Raw genomic sequence first — 18,254 nt, 5'->3', positions numbered from 1 at the left:
GACCACCCGATGTTAGCCAGACGATGTATGCCAAGGCTTTAAAGACATGTCAACAACGTGTCAGGGCGTGCTGTGGGGCCAGCGCCCGTTGACCAACGTACTCTGTTAGTGACATTGGCCCATGCTTGTTTCAATCATTCTTGACTGATGAAGTCGTTGGCCGACCGACTGCCAATGGTCGGCCGATCATCGGTAGTCGGCAAATTCCTATGGGGGGGGGGTACATGCTATGGCATACTATGAGCTGTGACACGCCATGGCAAGGGCAACGAATCGAAATCTGAACAAATATAACGTTTTATTTTGCAACGTGCAAGATGAACAGCAGTATTGGAAAGACACTCTTTAAGTTAACCCACTGCTCGGTCGAAAGTCGGACATAGCGGTGCACAGTGAATTAACATCTTTCGGGTTAGGACGTCTTGTCCTATACGGCACGCAGCTTCGTCATGCGACCTTCACAGAATACTGAAGCATATGTTTTGCAAAGCACTTAAAGCACTTTAAAACACTGTTTCGGACGTGACTTTCGCTAATGCAATTTTCTATAGGTGGCGTGCATATGGCGTCACACCATAGCTTTACCCGTGCTTTTTCCCTCTCTCTGGTGAACCACCGCACGTCAATGCACCCCACCTATACTGTTAAACCTTTCAGTCAAGCCCACGTAATAAAAGATTGTGTTTATTTACAAAAACACCCCTCTTACACGCTGAAAGATGTCAAATAATTTACTGTGTAGCGCACACGAACAGCGACTTTGAGAGAACTGGACCTCGATCAACTGTCGAAGGAACATACTAACAGGTTGTCCATGCATCATGGCTCCCCCGTTCTTGTATGCTGAAGTAATACGTGAAACAGCAAGTCGAGAACAATTCGAAGGTATACTTCACGCTGAACTCAGCGCCTTAGTGTATGCCGTCGGGCAACATTGATTGTTACATGCTCTTTGGACAACATTTACGTTACGCGTAAAGGGCGCGTATGTCAGAGATGTCGTCGGGTTCCCCTTTTCACGGTAAAGTATATTTTGAATATCACGTATAAGAGACAAGAACATTCAAGTATCGTACCGTCAGTCGTACAAAGAAACACGAAGGATGCTCGTCAAGCAGTTTCTGTCCCCCTCTCGCTGACTCCTTTACAGCGAGCGAGTCGCAGCAACTGGGAGCACACCGATAGACGGACGAATGTTCTTACGACATTGATATCATAGAGCAGTTTGCCGCGCACAGCTACGAAGGCACCAGCGGGTCCTTGTCAGTGGCACCATCCCCAACGTCCGCTCTGTCGAGACTATGCGAAGAGACTTCTTTGTCTAGGGCGCCCCACGTCCTAGTGTGACAATCCGTCGGCAGTAACGAGGTAGTTGGTGAAATTACGCCGTCGGGGTTCAGCTTGCTGTGTTTGATACCGTAGAAGAAATAGATGAAGAGGCCTGCAAAACATGCAATCAGTGTAAGGGCTGACCTGAGGAGTATATACACTGCCCGTATATTTTGTGCTGCTTATGAAGGTGCGAAAGTTTCCTTACCTACAGTTACCCAAATGACCAGTCGTGCCCACGTTAGCCCTTGTAGAGTAGTCATCAAGGTTGCGTTTATTATAATGCTAAGGGTCGGTAGTAAGGGGACCAGGGGCATCTGCGGAAGAGCAGTGGGTGAGGAAAAACAATGACCAGCTACTTGAAGTGCGTTCCAAGTGTCCAGACAAGACCCACCCTACACCTCCCCCTACAGCTAGGGCCCCCCTATAGGGGGGCCCTAGCTATTTTTCAGCTGTAATGACATGTCGTTAATGATACGCTGAGCTCTTATGACGTAACTGTAATAATGACACCCCCCATTTTTTTTGCAACACTCCCGTCTTTGGGATTCTGGATAAACTACTGCGTGCATGGTATTGGGCCATGTCCTAATGTATGCTCTAGTGCAGTGTAGTGAGTGCGGCCAACAACGGGTTCGACCCCCCGCAGTGGTTCTCAAACTGCGGGTCATGGCCCCCAAATGACTCATGAGCCTTTTTCTGGGGGTTATGGAGGGTCCAAGCAGACATGCGATATGCCTTGAGCCACACAGATCAAAGTATTGATTCGCTTGCACCAAGAAAGCCATCCTTCTAATTAAAATACATGATTAAATCAATCCTTCTTAAGAAACATTAATATGCATTTTTGGTAGCTCTCTCTGTGGTTAATGTCTTCTAAATAAATTACAATGTAAATGTATCTGCGTCATTGAAAAAAGTAAAATTTCGGAAGGCTTATAAAGGTGGGGGGTGATGGTAGGTGCGGTACTACTCAAAGGGGTCACGTACTGGAAAAGTTTGAGAAACACTGCTCTAGTGTCTTTTATCTGAAAGCAGTGGCCATTGCAGCCCTTCCTGTTCCGTTCCATTATCGACAATTCGCTGTCTTCTGCTTGCTGTCTCGAATTCTTATCTGTGCTTTTCTTCCTGGTTCGGTCTGTTAACCGCATTATTCTTATGATACTTCCTCACCCCATCCATATAAACCATATCAAACATGAAACATCAACAGAAGCATGAATGCAATGAACGATCATTTGAAACACTTTGCGCGGGAAAAAGTGTAGCGTACCTTGTATCGTAACATTACGGAAGTCTGTTGATGCATCAGCACAATGATGAAGCACAGCAAGGTCACGAAAGAGAGGGACAGTATTACGAGTACCGCCCAGACACTACCGTTCCTCAGAGGCTCGAGCAGGACTTGGACGAGGAAGCTTAACAGAAACACGGATATGGTGAGGACCGTGATGCTGTAGGACACCACAGTTCCCGGGGGCATGTTGAACGGATACAGCTGGCGGAGGAAGGCGAAGGAACTGCGAAGGTGACCACCGGTGTCCTCTGACCCATGGAAGGATTCCTCAGACATGGAGCGAGCTTTGCTTAATTCTGGCATTTCTTGGCTGTCTTCTCCCTGTAACGCAGGCGTTATACTTTAAATGGATAGCTGGATCCCCTATTTCCACCGACTTGATCGGGTACAATTTACTGTCAGCATAAAAATAATCGGAAACCACTTGGTTTGAAGTTCCCGCGCGGAGAGATGCATGCGCGACTTCAGTGGGACGTCACCGTGACGTCACGGGGGTGTCCCTTTTCCAGTAGCCTCAACTATGTGAATGACTCGCTCCGGAGAATACACGAGGAGGTGTAGGAGAGGGGAGCGCTCAAACGTGACCATCCTGGAGGAACATCACGGCAACCTCATGCAAGCTTATGGGAATCCTGGTTCCTGGTTCCTCATTCCCGATGGTGCAGGTCGACTGCCGACTCTCACGACACCCTGGAAATACGTAGATTACGAGCGAAGGGGGTTCACAGGAGAGCTGTTGGGGGTCTCAGATGCTCTTGTAAGGCACATTTATTTCAGTGACGCAGGGGAGTGAACTTACTCTTTAAGGGGACGTTCTACAGCGAAAACACAGCACGACTTTCAAGACAAACGGATGGAGTCTAAGCGCACGTTCCTGTTGGTGTTCAAATGCACGAAAAGTGTACGATACAGCCATTGCTAATAGATGAATTGCAAAGCTTGTAGCGCCATCTGTTGCGCATGTTACGAGAGCCTGCGGGAATCACGGGAAATGCGTTCTTTCCCATATGATGATGTGGGCAGTGCCATGTCGTCTGCGGATTACTTTTTTTTCGTGTAATTTCGTTTTTTATCGAATGTGAACTGATATTTGGGTTGGCATTATAAGAGTTTTTCGTTATTTCGTTCGTTTTTTCCTTCTTCTCTGCAGTAAACTTTCCTGCTGTACGTCGCACAGAATGCGGCGATACTCTCCGTCACACGGCGTCCTGTTCTTCCTTTCGCACGTGCTGCCTGTTCTTCCTTTCCTCACCCACGTGGCTGTGCGGCACAGCAAACTATCTTGAGATATGTCAGATAAGTCATTTACTGGGGACGGTTACCATTGTCTCGTACAGGCAAACGTGAAACCGAATCGTCGCGAGGTACGCGTTGTCCGGTGTCTCTTTCTCTTGTTGGCGTCTCCGAATACAATTCGAATGCAGCTATGAGAAACTTGATGAGGACTGCTATTGGGGCCTTCAGTGCAGCCGACTTGAAAAGAAACCTCAGCACATTGCTCCGGGTTCCCGCAGAGAATAAGACGAGGGCCCACCGAAGACACGCAGGACAGCAGACCTCAGGAGAAGTCTTACAGTGCATCACACGTTTTCGCGCTGCCTCCCGCGCTGCCCTGGAAGTATGCAAGTAGTCTGTTCATTCAAAGTACTCACCATAAGTTGTGACACCGGCATGTATCGAACGATGATGAGAGACGCGCTCACTACTAAGTACGCCAGGAGGGTACCGATGGACATCATCTCCACCAGGGTGTTGATGTCTAGGAGGATGGCCAGTACGGCGGAAAGCGAAGAGAAGGTGTACATGGAAAACAGGGGGAGGTGTGTATTCTGGTTCACCCAGGAGAAGGCCGAGAATAGAAGACCGTCTTCTGCCATGGCGTACACTATCCTCGTCAGGGCGAACATGTTGCCCATGAGTACAGTGACCATGCCACATAGGGCTCCTATGATGACGATCACCTGAATGAGGAAAGTGCAAGCAATTCATACGATGAAATACACTTTAGGCATAGGTGTAAAAGCAGAGGCGGAAAGATATGTGTCCAGTACACGAGCTGGCTCTGAACAATTTCCGAAGCAGACGACAAAATTATCATTTGCTTCGTCGTTGTCGTCAGAAGAAAATGTTCTCTCTCTGAGATAGGATACACATGTGACGTCCACCGTCACTGCCCACCTTATATAGTGATCCAACACAGTTTAACACGCCAGTCTTCAGCCACCTTTTGCTGGAAGGAGCTGTGACACCTGGCCCCAAGTTATGTTGGGTAATTGTAAAAGACTGTTACTCGCATTAAATGAACCTGCATTCCAAGTTTTACAGCAAATCTTACAAGAGGCCACTTCGTCAGTGAGGCCACGTGCTTTAGACAACCAATAGGAATGTCTGAGGCTCTCGCTTCTCTGACCGTCTTAGCTCCAGGCGGTGGTGTATTCAATGATCTGAACGCGCTCATCATGCAATGAGCCATAAAATGTCACAACGCTTTAATAGCAAAAGGATATTAAAGGATATAAAGGATATTTAAGGTGCATATACCTTTGCCCAAGTAGCTCCGTTGGCAGCGAGCGCATCAGGCAGCCCAGATTCACTGGTAATATCAACATAACTGATCATAAGTGTCAGGACGGCTGATATAGAAATATAGACAACAGTGACTATAGACATGGATATGAATGTTGCCAGAGGAAGGGAAGTTTGCGGATCACGAGCTTCTTCGCCCGACGACGCAATCGAGTCGAATCCAATGAAGGCATAGAAGCAAGACGCCGACGCAGCCAGAACTCCGTGCCAGCCGTACGGCATGAAGCCGCCTGTTTCGGGATTGGTCCAGTTCTTGACGTCCGCGAAATACGAGCCAACGACAATGATCAAGACCGCGATGCCAATATTCACTATCGAAAATATGTTGTTGATGTGCGAAGACGCCCGGACTCCAGCGGACATGACGATCAGAAAAGCGACGATAATTGCAAAGGCCAGAAAGTCAGGTTCTTCCGAGAAGAAAGGGATTTTTATTCTACCCACGTGTTGTTCCGTCCAGTCCTTGATGATATTTCCCAGCAGCGAGTCGGTGTAAGCGCTACAGGCACGCGCGACGGCTGCTAGACCAATCACGTTCTCCAGGACCACGTTCCAACCAACCAGGAACGCCCAGAACTCTCCAACCGCTAAATACGTGTAAGAATAAGCAGAGCCGGCTTTAGGAAATCTGACGCCGAACTCGGCGTAACTGAAGGCTGCTAAGAGAGACGCTATGGCGCTGATGAGGAACGCCACAACAATGGCAGGTCCAGCTATGGATTTGGCAACCGTGGCTGTGAGAACATAGATGCCTGATCCCATCATGTGGCCAACGCCCAGGAGAGTGATATCGAATGTCGACAGGCAACGGTTCAACGAAGTCTCCATAACGTTACAGCCGAGCGGCTTCGTTCGGCGGAGCTTGTGCAAGAAGTTACCAATCTTGGCTGCCATGGTGGCTTTTTTCTGTTCTTCGGCTTAGACGGCGATGGTCAGGTAATTTAGTTTGCTCCTGTTTCACAGTCTTCCAGCATCAGTTGGACTGTAAAATACACGAAATAATTTATGTTAGTTTTTCATATAATCATATGTCACCTCATTAATAACAAGCGCCAATCTATATCCGATGTTTCGTAATGATCCTGCCAGAAGCTATGAACGTATTCAGTATCATTAATAGAGAACGAAGTGCGTTCGTTCTTATTTTGTCGTCTTGCGCCTGCGGCACGAGCACGAAAAATGGCATTAAGTGCTTAAAGCCTTAAGCCTTAATGCTATCCATATGGTGCCACGCGGATATATTTAATGACATTTGTCGGAATGACAGTTTCTGCTTGGCGAGATTGCAACAACTCATTCGCCGATGAAATGCCTACTCTCGCTCCCATTGTCTGCGCTGAGTAATACTTTTATTTTTGCATGAAACCACTCTGCGCCGTGCAGGACAAGATTATTACATAATCTGAGGTTACACGAGTATTCTGTGATGAAGGAAAAGCTGGAGTTGTATGAAATTTTCACAGAACGTATGACCAAACCTTGCACCTGCGCCAAACGGTCGACATCAACATCATCGCGTTTAATGTCATTGCAAACTGATGTCTTGAACAAGCTTCGTGAACAATACCATTCCTGAGCCTAATGGCATTAGACGATAATGTCATTTGATACACTGTTGTGGTTATACATTTAATACACCGGTGTCACTTGATACGATACGATACCACAAAGAATGTCCAATCAAATCAAAGCAACAGCAATATGATGTCAGCCACTTAAGGAGCGCTATTGGCTTATCGTATTTTCGGAGCCGTTATCGTGAACACCGTTTCGATCGACTATTGTGTTGCCAGGGCAACAGATTGCTATATGGAGCATGATAACGCAATTTCCTGCGGTCCTTGCCTTTTGTGCCGTCTCCAAGAATTCATCCTCGCATCGAATACCACGTCAGGGACAGCTATTTGTAATAGCATGTCGTCATATAATACGGGAAGCCCAGTAAGTGGATCAGAAGCCCCGAACATACGCGAAGGGTCAGCCATTCGGGCGCGAAGCTATGAGAAGCAATATTCGTGGGGTTAGCTTGGTTACATGTAAACACGTGGAATGCTACGAAAAACATTGCTAGGGTATTATTCCGCATAAACTAAATGTGTTGTATACTTCCATGAAATGAATGGTCCCATAAAGTGTCGTAGCCAACGAAAAAAAAGAAAAAAAGAAGAAAGGGGGTCTCAAGGGTTCACCTCCCCCCACGAAATCGTACCTTTGGTTAGGCATTTGGAAGAGGGGAAACAAGGGCGAACCCATTCGCTTACCTTTTCACAGTAATGTGAATAAATGTATTATTATTATTATAAATCCTTCTCCTCCATGTAACGTTCCCGTGAACCCCTCCGGTAATAATTTTCTGGCTGTATACGTTACTTTTTTTCTCTTTATTTATTTATTTTCACTGGTTCCATGTTTTGTGTATGTACTGGGGCTTCTATAGTCGTGTATAGTCTTTCAACTCTCAAAGTATCACTGCGCCGCAGGTAAGATGGCTGAACGCAGAGAAGTCACGCTCGCTCCTCCTCCAGATAATGTAATCCGTCATACTCACTCTGCTTCCCTATTGGCTGCTTTTGACTGGCCGCATGACACCACGCTGTGTGGTGGCGCTCTTTGTGCCTGACCAGAACGGTGACGAGAACGGTGGCCCTTCTGCACTCTTAATGATCGTTGAACAGTGTTCAGTCAACGCAAACGTACGCACAAAGCACGGCATGCTTGCTGAAACGCAGTCGCGTCCAGAGCAATATTTCTGTTTTTTACGTATTTCTTGTGCAGTGCATATGGCGCAGCTGGCTTCGTTGACTTCGCATAACCATATGCTACTCTATATACGACTAGACATGTACCTGGCTTGCGTGCAAGATATTGCATCTCTTTCAGGACACCAGACAATGACGCATAGAGAGCACACAGCACGTACTGGAACAGACCCTGTATCACCACCTTGCACCTACAAAATTACACCAACCCGCACACAGTGCTGCATACGTGACCTCGTAAGTACAACAACTGTGCCTTAAAAAGCACCAGTTCCTTATCGAGAAAACAGCGTACCATGTACCCAACAAAGAGCGCGCGCCCTCAACCTTGTTTTATTTTTACCAGCTTTAATTTGTTTTGTTTCCAAAACAAACGCCACTGCATGTACACTCTTGGCTTACGTTACGTAACACCTATTTACGTCGACTACCGAACACCCCGCAGTGCTGCGAAGCTTAATCTGGGCCTCACTGGACTTGTGAACAGTTATTGGGCACAGAGAGTCCGGATTCAAAAGCGCGAAGCGTGCCGAGTCACGTGAGATCGCAACACTTTGTGCAGCTCGAACACAGCGCGAAGCAACTCCTGCGGTAGAAAAGCATGGATGATTGCTCACCGCTCAGAACATCTGCAGAAGGCTGCAGGCTTCCGCCATGACCTTCTGTGCCTGGAAGTGGATCATCGTGGACGGTGAATTTAGGCCGGTCTGCTGTTCAGTCTGGGGCTCCAATGGCCGGTGTGTGTGGGTTTCCCACAGCCGTCGCGAAGCGCCAGCCGATGGCCGATCGATACTGGGCTCCGGGAGCTTCGGAGAGCATCACGGGACGGCAGGGGTGCACGCTGTCGTTCACGTACACGCTTGGATGTGTCATACGTTGCGGCGCCGTTTTTGAACTGCCACATGCAACTTCGTCCGCTTCTTCTTCTTCTTCTTCTACTGCCCCATGGAGAATGGATGTTCTTTTTTTTTAAATTCCGTGTTAGCACCGCGAAGCAACTGTGGCTACGAGCGGCGTACAGACGTGGACAGGTTGAGAGAGGACAGCAGGAAGGAGTGGGAGACAAATGGGTTAGTATGCTTCCTTGGCCGACTTCAGGGGGAACTGTGCCGACATTCGTGTGGAAAGTCTTCGGAAAACCTAGGGAAAACCTCAGACAGCACAGCCGGTGACAGGATTCGAACCCGTGGCATCGAACAGGATTCGAACAGATGTGGCATCTGTCTAACAACAAGGTCCACAAGGGGCAGTGTGCGCAAAGACCTCTAGAAGATTTGCTGTACATGAACAAGATGCTCGCATATTCGTGCTTAACTAACGCTTGGCAGACAGACCAACTAATAGAAGATGGGACACCAAACGTACACGTTAACGAGCTATCGTTGTCGAAAGCGCCATCTGCTCAACCTGTAGTATTATAACTAAGGTCTATAGGGAAACGAGGAAGGTACGTCGGCTTGATACTTTATTATAACTTGCGATGTAGGATGGTACTAAGGAATTAAAGCATAGTAGCATGGTAGTAGTTAGGCAATGCGGTAGTAGCTGAGGCAATGAAACTCACAAGGACGGCCACAATACTTGACAGGAGGGTAGCTAGCATGGTGTTAACTGGAAAAATCTTTGTGGGGCGTCAAATCCCACGGAAGTGGTCCTTTAAAAGCGCTGACAACACAACACCGAGAGCTCACTTTGAACAGCTTTCAGTTAGGCACGTTTTAATTAACGAATCCCACTGGTGGTGCCTTTTCATCAACTGCAGTTGCTTAATGACAGTAGTCGTTAAGTCGAAAACCGTCGTGTCTCTACAATACAGATTTTAATGATACAGATCTTTAATGAGAGTCGTTAGTCGGTACCGGGTCTATAGTATACAGAAGACAGGTTTTAGAGAATCTCATAAAATTTCTGTGCACGTGCTTCACGGCTCGAGATGCGAGATGATCAAATTGCTCGAGATGCGAAGGCTATGACGTTGTCCTTTAGGGATTTCATTAAGCACGAGGCAAGAAGTGAAAAGGAATCAGAACGAGTGACAAACAAAATTCCAAAATAATTTTTCTGAGCAGTTTTTTGTATAGAAGAGTAGAGATGAAAAGGACGACACCGCCTATTGCGGTCCGTCTTGAAAATTTCTTCTCTTCCGTGTTGCAATCCCCTACTAGACTAGCTTGAGTTTGCTTCGCTTTAGAAACGGAACCTATCGCTGCCTTTTCTCTGACTGGAAAGCAGAAAACATTTCTGGATCTTACCTTTTTGAGTATCCGCCACAGAGACAACCTCACAAAACTTCTCATTTCACGTTTGCCATATATGGGATACACTTCCACAGCATTCCCTATTGAAGGACGCTTCAAAATTGTATATTTATTAGATGTTCTTCATTATTTACAGTTTTGACAGAGGCCACCGGGAATGGTATGTGCTTATGTACATGGTGAATCAGAATGGAAACTCGTGTCCGTGCCGTTTCAAATAGTTTTGTGCCATCCTCTCGAACGCCTGCGAAGTAAAATCACGTTTTCACGTCAGCAACTTAACTGACAACAGTAATTGTACTGAATATATAACAATAATGAGTACGGAATAAATGACGAACATATAACAATAATGAGTACGAAATAAATGACGAATATATAACAATAATAAGTACGAAATTATGGACCTTTTTCACAACGCTTCTGCGCATGCTCTGTGACCCTGACCGCGCCGAAGAGGGTTCCCTACATATTCAATAGATGGCGTCAATATCGCGCCGGCTCTGCTTTGGCGCGCGACGATCGTCTTTCGCTTGCAGCATACGACGCGAGCGTGAAAAAGGTCCATTGCACTTTTACATCATGTACCGAAATATAGCCTCTAGCGCGCGCTCTGCAAACCAAGGTGATGAGATGACATAAGAGGGGGGTTACCCTGTCTTCTAAACAATGTTAACCGAAGTATTCTCAAGCTCCAGAACTTGTATTGGAAACCAACTAGAGCATTAAGGCCGCTAGGCTTTTCAAATGAGCCCTGAATGCGCCGCATACCACGGTCGTCGCTTCCGGTAATGGCGCATTTCGGTTTGGCTATGAATATTTAGATATAATGTGTGCTGCTGCTGCGCGGAACAAAATGCACGGTGTGCACGAGGCATGGTAGTAACACATTGAATTGGAGGAAACCCAAAGAGCAGAGCCACTGCACGTGCTGGTCACCTGCAGACGCTTCGACTCTAGTCGGCGACGCCTTTGTTAAACTTGACAACCGACCTTTTAGTGTTGAGAAGATACTGGGGAGCTGGCCAAAGCAGCACGAACAACCTGCGCTGTGTGCACTGGCGAACTACCTCAAGGGCATACGTGCTGAAATAATCGTTTAAATCATTCAGTGCTTTCACACGTCAAGCGTCCTGGAACAGCTGGTCGCACCAGGGCGACCTACGTTTTCATTTTTTGCTTTCTACTTCTAGTCTATTCTATTAGCGGAGGCATTGCATAATGATTCCAAAAGACAGAGCTTGCGTAACTCGCTTTTGGAGTTTAGCCTTGTAATCGCACCAGTGCTTGTGCCCGCATTCCAAGGTACGGACAAAACAGAAAGAGGAAAGGCAGTTTGAAGACCAACCTCAATCTCTGCCATTATCTCTGGGTCGATCTCCTTACGCACAGATCCGTCTTCAGCATCTTCAGACGACGCTCTGAGACCGCTGTCCATGCTCCTGACATCGTCCTCCGAGCAATAACTGCCACCGCTATCCGTGTGCGTCAAAGGCATCTCCTCCTCTGGTAGAGTATCGCTACTTCTGGCGATTTCGGAATCTCTTCTTGGTACCACGATAGAAGACTCTGAAAGCTGCCAATCAATCGGCGTCAAAAATGGTCTGGTATACGTCGCCTTCTACGTACGGTCATTCCTCGTGTTTACCTACCTCCACCGAAGGAGTGTCTTCAGACGTTGAAGCAGTTGTTGAAGAAGGTACAGGAAGAGATGGGTCACACGTCTTTGATGGAGAAGTTGACTGCGCTAAGTCTGTGGACATGGCAGAGTCTGACGCTGGACTAAGTGGAATGTCCGTGATGGTCCTTGGTCTTTTGTGTTGGCTCTCGGATGGGTCACCGCTTGGATACGCCTGCACCAAGCCACCGTTGAGTTACAGTATACATCCCTCAGGCTTTATTTTGTAGTCGAAACAAATATTTAGTGTTAGCACATTGCAACTCGTACTGTATTTGGGAAGGAAGGCATTACATGCTGTTACATGGACGCCATTAAGGTAATAGGTGCCAACGCATTGCTGGCGCCCTCGTCCAGGAATCGCAACGTCGAGATTAATGCGTATGTGTGCTAGCCGCTGACAACCACCGAGGTCGATGGAAATCGCGTTCCAGTCATAAGCTGATAGACCGATAACCGTTAGTTGACTCGCGACAGAAAGCCGGGACGAATGCAAAGTCATCGCTGATAACGTTGCCCTCATGGAAAGACGTCGCGTTGCTTGAAACGCTTTGGACTGCATTGCAGACGCGTTGACATGTCGCAGCACGAGTGCCAACATTTACCTCTGCAGATTTGTTGCGGCGGTGTGTGCTTCCGAATCGTCCTCTGTGGGAATCGAGAAAGTCACCGATAATCTTGAGTGGTCCACGGCGACTCTTTGACAGAGCTCTTAAGTCTTCGGACTCCTTTGAATCTGTGCTTCTCGAGTTGTCGTCGGATTCATACCCGGTCTTCGAGGTGCCGTTTACTGAAAGGGAACGGTAAGATGATTCCAGTTCAATAATTAGTACCCATTAAACGGGTCAGTGTGTGTACTGACAAAGGACTTGTGTGCCGGATTAATTGTAAGAGGTTGTCATGGTATGGAATGAGCAACTCCCAGAAATCATCACACAAATAATCACTCTTATCGCAGAAATAATTTAAAGGAACTTCTCTCCAAGCCCATGTGTTCATGCCTCTTGATATTGTAAGCGATACTACATTGAATTCAGTTTTCTAAATTGTCTTCCGACCAGAAGATACGTCACATTGCCAGTTACGACATTTGACTACGTTTCAAGTGGCGGAGTTTATAGTAATGGATATATATATATATATATATATATATATATATAGTGATTTATAGCGCTGTAGCTTCAACAGGTTTGCGGCAACAGGTTATCCGTAATTGTCTTCATGGTGTTCTTTAAATATGTCTCGACATACACACACTCTCATCTAGTCCCATTTTGACACGCTTGTAGTGCGTAATGTGTTCCGGCTACAGCACGGCTAGCACATATCATGCCATATGGGGTACATGGGATCCTATACCAGCCCCTTATGGTGTGATACAGGACATATACGATCCCACAAAGGTCCTATACATATATAAATGGGATGCATAGGATCCTGTAGAGACCCATATAAACCTATATGCCTTTTTCCAGTAGGCGTGTAAAGGCGTAGGTCGTGAAGCTTACGTGAATTATTCGATGCCGACTTTTTTATGCTTCCGTTGGTTTCGTGTCCGGCATCTTTCTTCTTTCCACGCGGCGATGGGATAAGCTTAGCTGCTCGAACCCTCAATGATCCACTCGGTCTACAGTCGTCTTGCGTCTTTGACACGAAGATTTTGGGCGTGTCTCCCGATTGGTCCCAGTGAGCCTTGATTGTATCCGGCGACAAATGTTTGGTCTTCAGAAGATGCATGTACACCTGAAGCACGACAGAAGCACACGAATAAGTTTCGATATATACGAAGCACAGGTTTCTAAGCAGTGCTGGTTCGATCCACAGGCACGCAAACAACGCAGTGGGCTTGAATTTCTTTATACACTGACCAGCGGCGAATCTAAATTGGGGAGGGCGGTGCCCGGATGTCCTGACCTTTCACCTCAGTTTCTGTCGTCAGCGAGCGCTCAGGGTGTTTCACGAAAACTGGGTCAAAGTTAAAAAAAAAAAAAAAGGTTCATTGCGCACCAAAAAGACGGACTGCGTAGCGTTAGCGTGAGGACACTCAAACTATTTTTGTAATTAATTAATTAAGTAAAATTAATTTTAAAATTATTTTTTAATTATAAGGATTAGAGCCGAAATGTCAATGAGAAAGTTGTAGCAGGTGATACAACGACACGAAGCCCGTTGACTGCAATTTTGTACCTCTAACGGATCCTTTTTTTCCCGGCTCCAAAGACTAACTTTCGGGTTTTACGCGCGAGGAGTCAATGTCAAGCCAAAATGTCCAGCAAAAATTTGAAATGCCAATGATAACTAACTGTGACTAGTCTTCGTACGATAACAGGACGCCAGAGAGCGCTTTGATCCAAACCCGAAAGTTAGTCTTTGGAGCCGCAAAAAAAAAAAAAAAAGGATCCGTTAGAGGTGCAAAGTTGCAATCAACAGGTTTCGTGTCGTCGTATCGCCCTCTACAACTTTCTCATTGACATTTTGGCTCTAATTAATTTCACCTAATTAATTAATTAAAAAAATGTTGGAGTATCATCACACCACTGGTAACACTATGCAGTCCGTCTTTTTGATGCGCGACGAACCTTTTTTTTTAAGCTTGTGCTCATTTTTCGTGAAACACTCTATCTTAGCAGAGCAGGTAGAGCATGTAGCATGTTGCTCTTCCGCGTACTTCGCCCTCCTGCCTTGAAGAAAAATTCTGGATACGTCTCTGACAGCGACACACTGAGGTAACACGAACATATCCCACCATACCACTGTGCATTTTAAGAGGGGTTGTAGCGACATCACGAGGATTAGACAGGGTCTACTCGATGCTTGAAATAAGGTTATTAGCTGTGAGCAGTATGACTGCCAGTCTTACGAAATAAGTCGTCATGCTTTAGCAAATTTTTCCCAAGTTGCATGGTGTAGCAGGGGGTGCTAAATAGTATACCATGTCAGTGACTAAGTACTGCGGGAGACTATCCGATGCAATTTTTTAGATCGTTGCTAATATTGCAGAAACAGATTAAAAAAAGGTACTCGCCTTGCCCGTGGTAAGCTTCATATAAATAGAGTTAAAAATTGGGGCGTTCGGTAATCATATTAAAAGTACAGTAGGTAGGATAATTCTTGCAAACTTATTCTAGAAGTAGATAACGAGATGGTCTCTTATCGACGTCCGGTAGTAAGAAAAAAGGAAAAGCTGCTTGGTGTTTTCGTGCTTTATGGCACCCACCCACACACACACACACACAAAAAAAAAGGAAAAGGAGACAAATTCTAGGTAAGCGTTAGGGGTCAACGAAATCATCAACCAATCATAGTAGGAGGAGTGGCTTGGACCATGTCTTATAAGTTGCTGTCTGTATGTACAATAAAGAGTATTCGTCAGTTCAGTGCCCTGCCATGTGCCTTCGTGTTACCCTGTAGTACTGAGGGCTTTTATTGCTTTTAGTAAAAAACTTTATGGATATGTATATGCTAACTTAAAGACAAATGCGACATCTATAAGAGGGTACGATAGATTGATTTTAAAATTGAATTGGAAGACGGGGACTTCTCTGATGCGATTATTTCTCGGAGAAAGCTCAAATATAAATTGGGGTGGATAAGACACGGAGAAAAAGTACAACGAGCTCATTCTTCAACTGCTCCGAAAATTGAATTCAGGTTGAGAATACAAAATCCATGTCCTTAAAATCTGAAATTCAGAGTGCGTCAGCACGTTTCTGTATATCGCTGCCGGAGATGGGGGGATACACGTAATGAAAATGAACTTGAAGTTCCACTATATACCCAATATATACTATTTAGTTCATCACCTTTCTATAGTTAATTCAGATCTTGATCTCACAATGGTAGGTGCAAGACGTTTTAAAATAGTTTTGATATACAAAAAACTATATCGCTATCTGGTAAGACGAAAGAGGCCTACATTTCTGTGCTTTTTTAGGGAGGGATTTGGCGATTTTGATCTCGTAGTAAGGTTCTTGAACGGAGCACAAAGAAAGTTCGTGTTCGATAAGTTGGCGTCTACGACAGTGATTTATCCAGACCCACACCACCACCACCACCACCCCTACACCCCCTAACATCCCCAAATGTTCAGTGACGCCCCCCTAACTTTTTCACCGGTGTACCCCCTTGCGAATTCAGCATTGGACACATGTCGGTAATGATATGTTAAGCTGTAATGACGTAACTATAATAATGACCCCCCCCCCTCCAATTTTTTCCAACACCCCTCCGTGCTTGAGATTCTGGATAAACCACTGTACGCACATACCGTAGAACTGCGCCAAGTTCTAACCTTGCTACACAGTTCCCTCTGTCATTATAAATACACTTCTCGTTGCTAAGATTAGTGACACCCGAGGCCGTTAATGCATGCTGTCGTCTCAAGTCACTAGGAAGGGAGGACGCAGCTCGCGATGTTTGTAGACGAGAATCGAACAAAAGGAACTTGGAACTTTCTCCAAACTACTTTGACAAAGTTACCTAAAAAAAATGAACGAGTTCTTCAAGAAGTTACTGGAGCTCAAAAGAAACGAGTTAAGTTGAAAAAGTTACCAAAAAAAGTAGCTTAGTCACAGTAACCAGTTGCCCCCAACACTGATTTGCTACAACGCGAACATCCGACTGCATTGTTCGTTGTCCCAGAGTTCAACAAGGGCAAGGGAATGAAAGCCGTTGACAAGAAAATGTCACCTCTTCCATCTTCTTGTCCCATTCCCTGCGGACTTGTTGAGCCTCTCGTTCAGTCTGGCCCAAGTTCCCTTCCAGCATCCTGAGTTTGAGCGTTAGTTCCTGTAGCTGCTCCTCTACGATCTCCCTGCCTTCGGGTAATTCAGGGATTGCCTTTGGTTGAGATTTTTTGCTCGGCTTCCTCAGCTGTTTCTGAAGGGTCTCCACCTGCGCGATGAAATCGGTATGTCGTTCCTTTACGAAGCAACAGGGGACATTGGGGATGACAGTGCCATTGCGGAATAAATCAATTCAATTCAATTTCATTTCAACTTTAGGATTGTCGAGATGGGAAAAAAAGCTGTAGGACAGCTTGACAAGTTCCCATCCACAAAAGTTTACACTTCAAGCTAGCACAGTAAGAAATGAGAAACGAGAAACAACGCCCAGTTATCATGCACACTGCACATATAAAACACGTTATCACAAGTCCAGAGGAGATTGCAACCCTAGAAAATGAGATGGCTCAACTTCGATGCCATCCATAACTTAAAACCCCCGAGACTGGGGGACAAAGAACGACAACACAGACAAGGTCTCAATTGAGACATTGTCTGTGTTGTCGCTCTTTGTCCCCCAGTCTCGGGTTTTTAAGTTATGGATTTATACCACCAGCTCGCTTGCTACCTCTCTATCCTCTTGTTTCACTGCCGTGTTCAAAGAATCTATTTAAGATAAAAGCTAGGCTGTACGAGAGTGATCGTTGATCATAATTTGTACGTAAGCGCAAGAGCTTCCATTTTTGTTTTTGCCGAACGTTACGAGGGGAAAATTTTCTCGTTTCTTAACCTCCTAATGAATTTATGCCCCGATTGCATTCTACGTGTCTCGCACTGCATTCTCGGGAAAATATTGTTTCTCTTTCATAAAATTAATTTTGAGAATTGGGAAGTACGAGGTCGTGGGGCGGCTCAATCTGCTGCGCCTCTGGCAACATTGCTTCTCGAAGGTTTATTTTCCGTCTCTTCATCATGGTTGCTGGCAGTCTTACAACTTGAGGCGGAGACGTTGCCCTGTTGCCTGGAGACAGAGACAAAGGTCAAAGCCCTCGATGACGTCAACTACTTCTGGAGAATTCGAAACTATGAAGTTTCCAAAATTCTGGGAAGCGCGTAATATTGACTGGCGACGATCATATTTTGCGTACTGTGTCGAATAAAATAAATTGTGTACCGAATACGAAATAAGATATATATCTTTTTTTTTTCTTCTTTATAGTGGCACTTCAAGACAGAAGGCTGCTAATGCTAAATATGCATATATGTATTTATTTTGTATTAATCATCATCTGCATTTATTATGCGTGCAACATCTTGACGAATCGCTTCCGTGGTACTTGCCGTCATTACCTTTAGTTCCGTAGAAATTTTTCTTTGTCTCAGGTGCGTGGCTTTCCTAAGGGCCTCCTGGTGGGCTGTAATGGAAGCTTGGTCCCGGTCGTCCCATTCTTCGCTAGTCTTGACTGGCTCCTGCACGACAATGGGTACCGTATTGAGTGCAGCACAAGAAATCCCGTAGGAAGTACGAAATGTTGAGAAATCCGGTTGAAGAATGTTGTTGAGAAAAGTTATTGTTGTTGTTGTTGAGAAATCCGGATCACAGGGTACAGCGTGACGTTCTTC

General features: G+C 45.8%; 3 protein-coding genes across 3 annotated transcripts in view; 1 reads left to right on the top strand and 2 right to left on the bottom strand.

Annotated features, from left to right (window-relative positions):
- Positions 1-670: 670 nt before the first annotated feature.
- LOC135369704 (cationic amino acid transporter 4-like) lies at positions 671-8,838 on the bottom strand. The gene is made up of 6 exons (XM_064603220.1): positions 8,589-8,838; positions 5,168-6,194; positions 4,279-4,587; positions 2,603-2,947; positions 1,538-1,646; positions 671-1,441 (listed from the first exon to the last, which is right to left on the bottom strand). Exons 2-6 carry the CDS (start codon positions 6,104-6,106, stop codon positions 1,239-1,241), a joined length of 1,905 nt encoding a protein of 634 aa, XP_064459290.1. The 5' UTR covers positions 6,107-6,194; positions 8,589-8,838; the 3' UTR covers positions 671-1,238.
- A 1,480-nt stretch (positions 8,839-10,318) lies between these two features.
- LOC135369703 (uncharacterized) overlaps positions 10,319-18,254 on the bottom strand; it is a 46,111-nt gene continuing 38,175 nt past the window's right edge. The window contains exons 6-12 of the mRNA XM_064603219.1: positions 17,982-18,101; positions 16,597-16,800; positions 13,416-13,650; positions 12,513-12,697; positions 11,882-12,082; positions 11,578-11,805; positions 10,319-10,473 (exon numbers count right to left, since the gene is read on the bottom strand). Of these exons, the coding sequence (XP_064459289.1) occupies positions 10,414-10,473; positions 11,578-11,805; positions 11,882-12,082; positions 12,513-12,697; positions 13,416-13,650; positions 16,597-16,800; positions 17,982-18,101 (1,233 nt within the window). The 3' untranslated portion in view covers positions 10,319-10,413. The remainder of the gene's footprint in view (positions 10,474-11,577; positions 11,806-11,881; positions 12,083-12,512; positions 12,698-13,415; positions 13,651-16,596; positions 16,801-17,981; positions 18,102-18,254) is intronic.
- Positions 12,495-18,254, top strand: part of LOC135369705 (phospholipid scramblase 3-like) — an 87,520-nt gene continuing 81,760 nt past the window's right edge. The window contains exon 1 of the mRNA XM_064603221.1: positions 12,495-12,710. The gene's annotated coding sequence lies outside the window, so the exon portion shown is untranslated. The remainder of the gene's footprint in view (positions 12,711-18,254) is intronic.

Source organism: Ornithodoros turicata, chromosome 10, assembly GCF_037126465.1.
Source record: "Ornithodoros turicata isolate Travis chromosome 10, ASM3712646v1, whole genome shotgun sequence".
Lineage (NCBI taxonomy): Eukaryota > Metazoa > Arthropoda > Arachnida > Ixodida > Argasidae > Ornithodoros > Ornithodoros turicata.
This window is presented reverse-complemented; position numbering and strand designations above follow the sequence as displayed.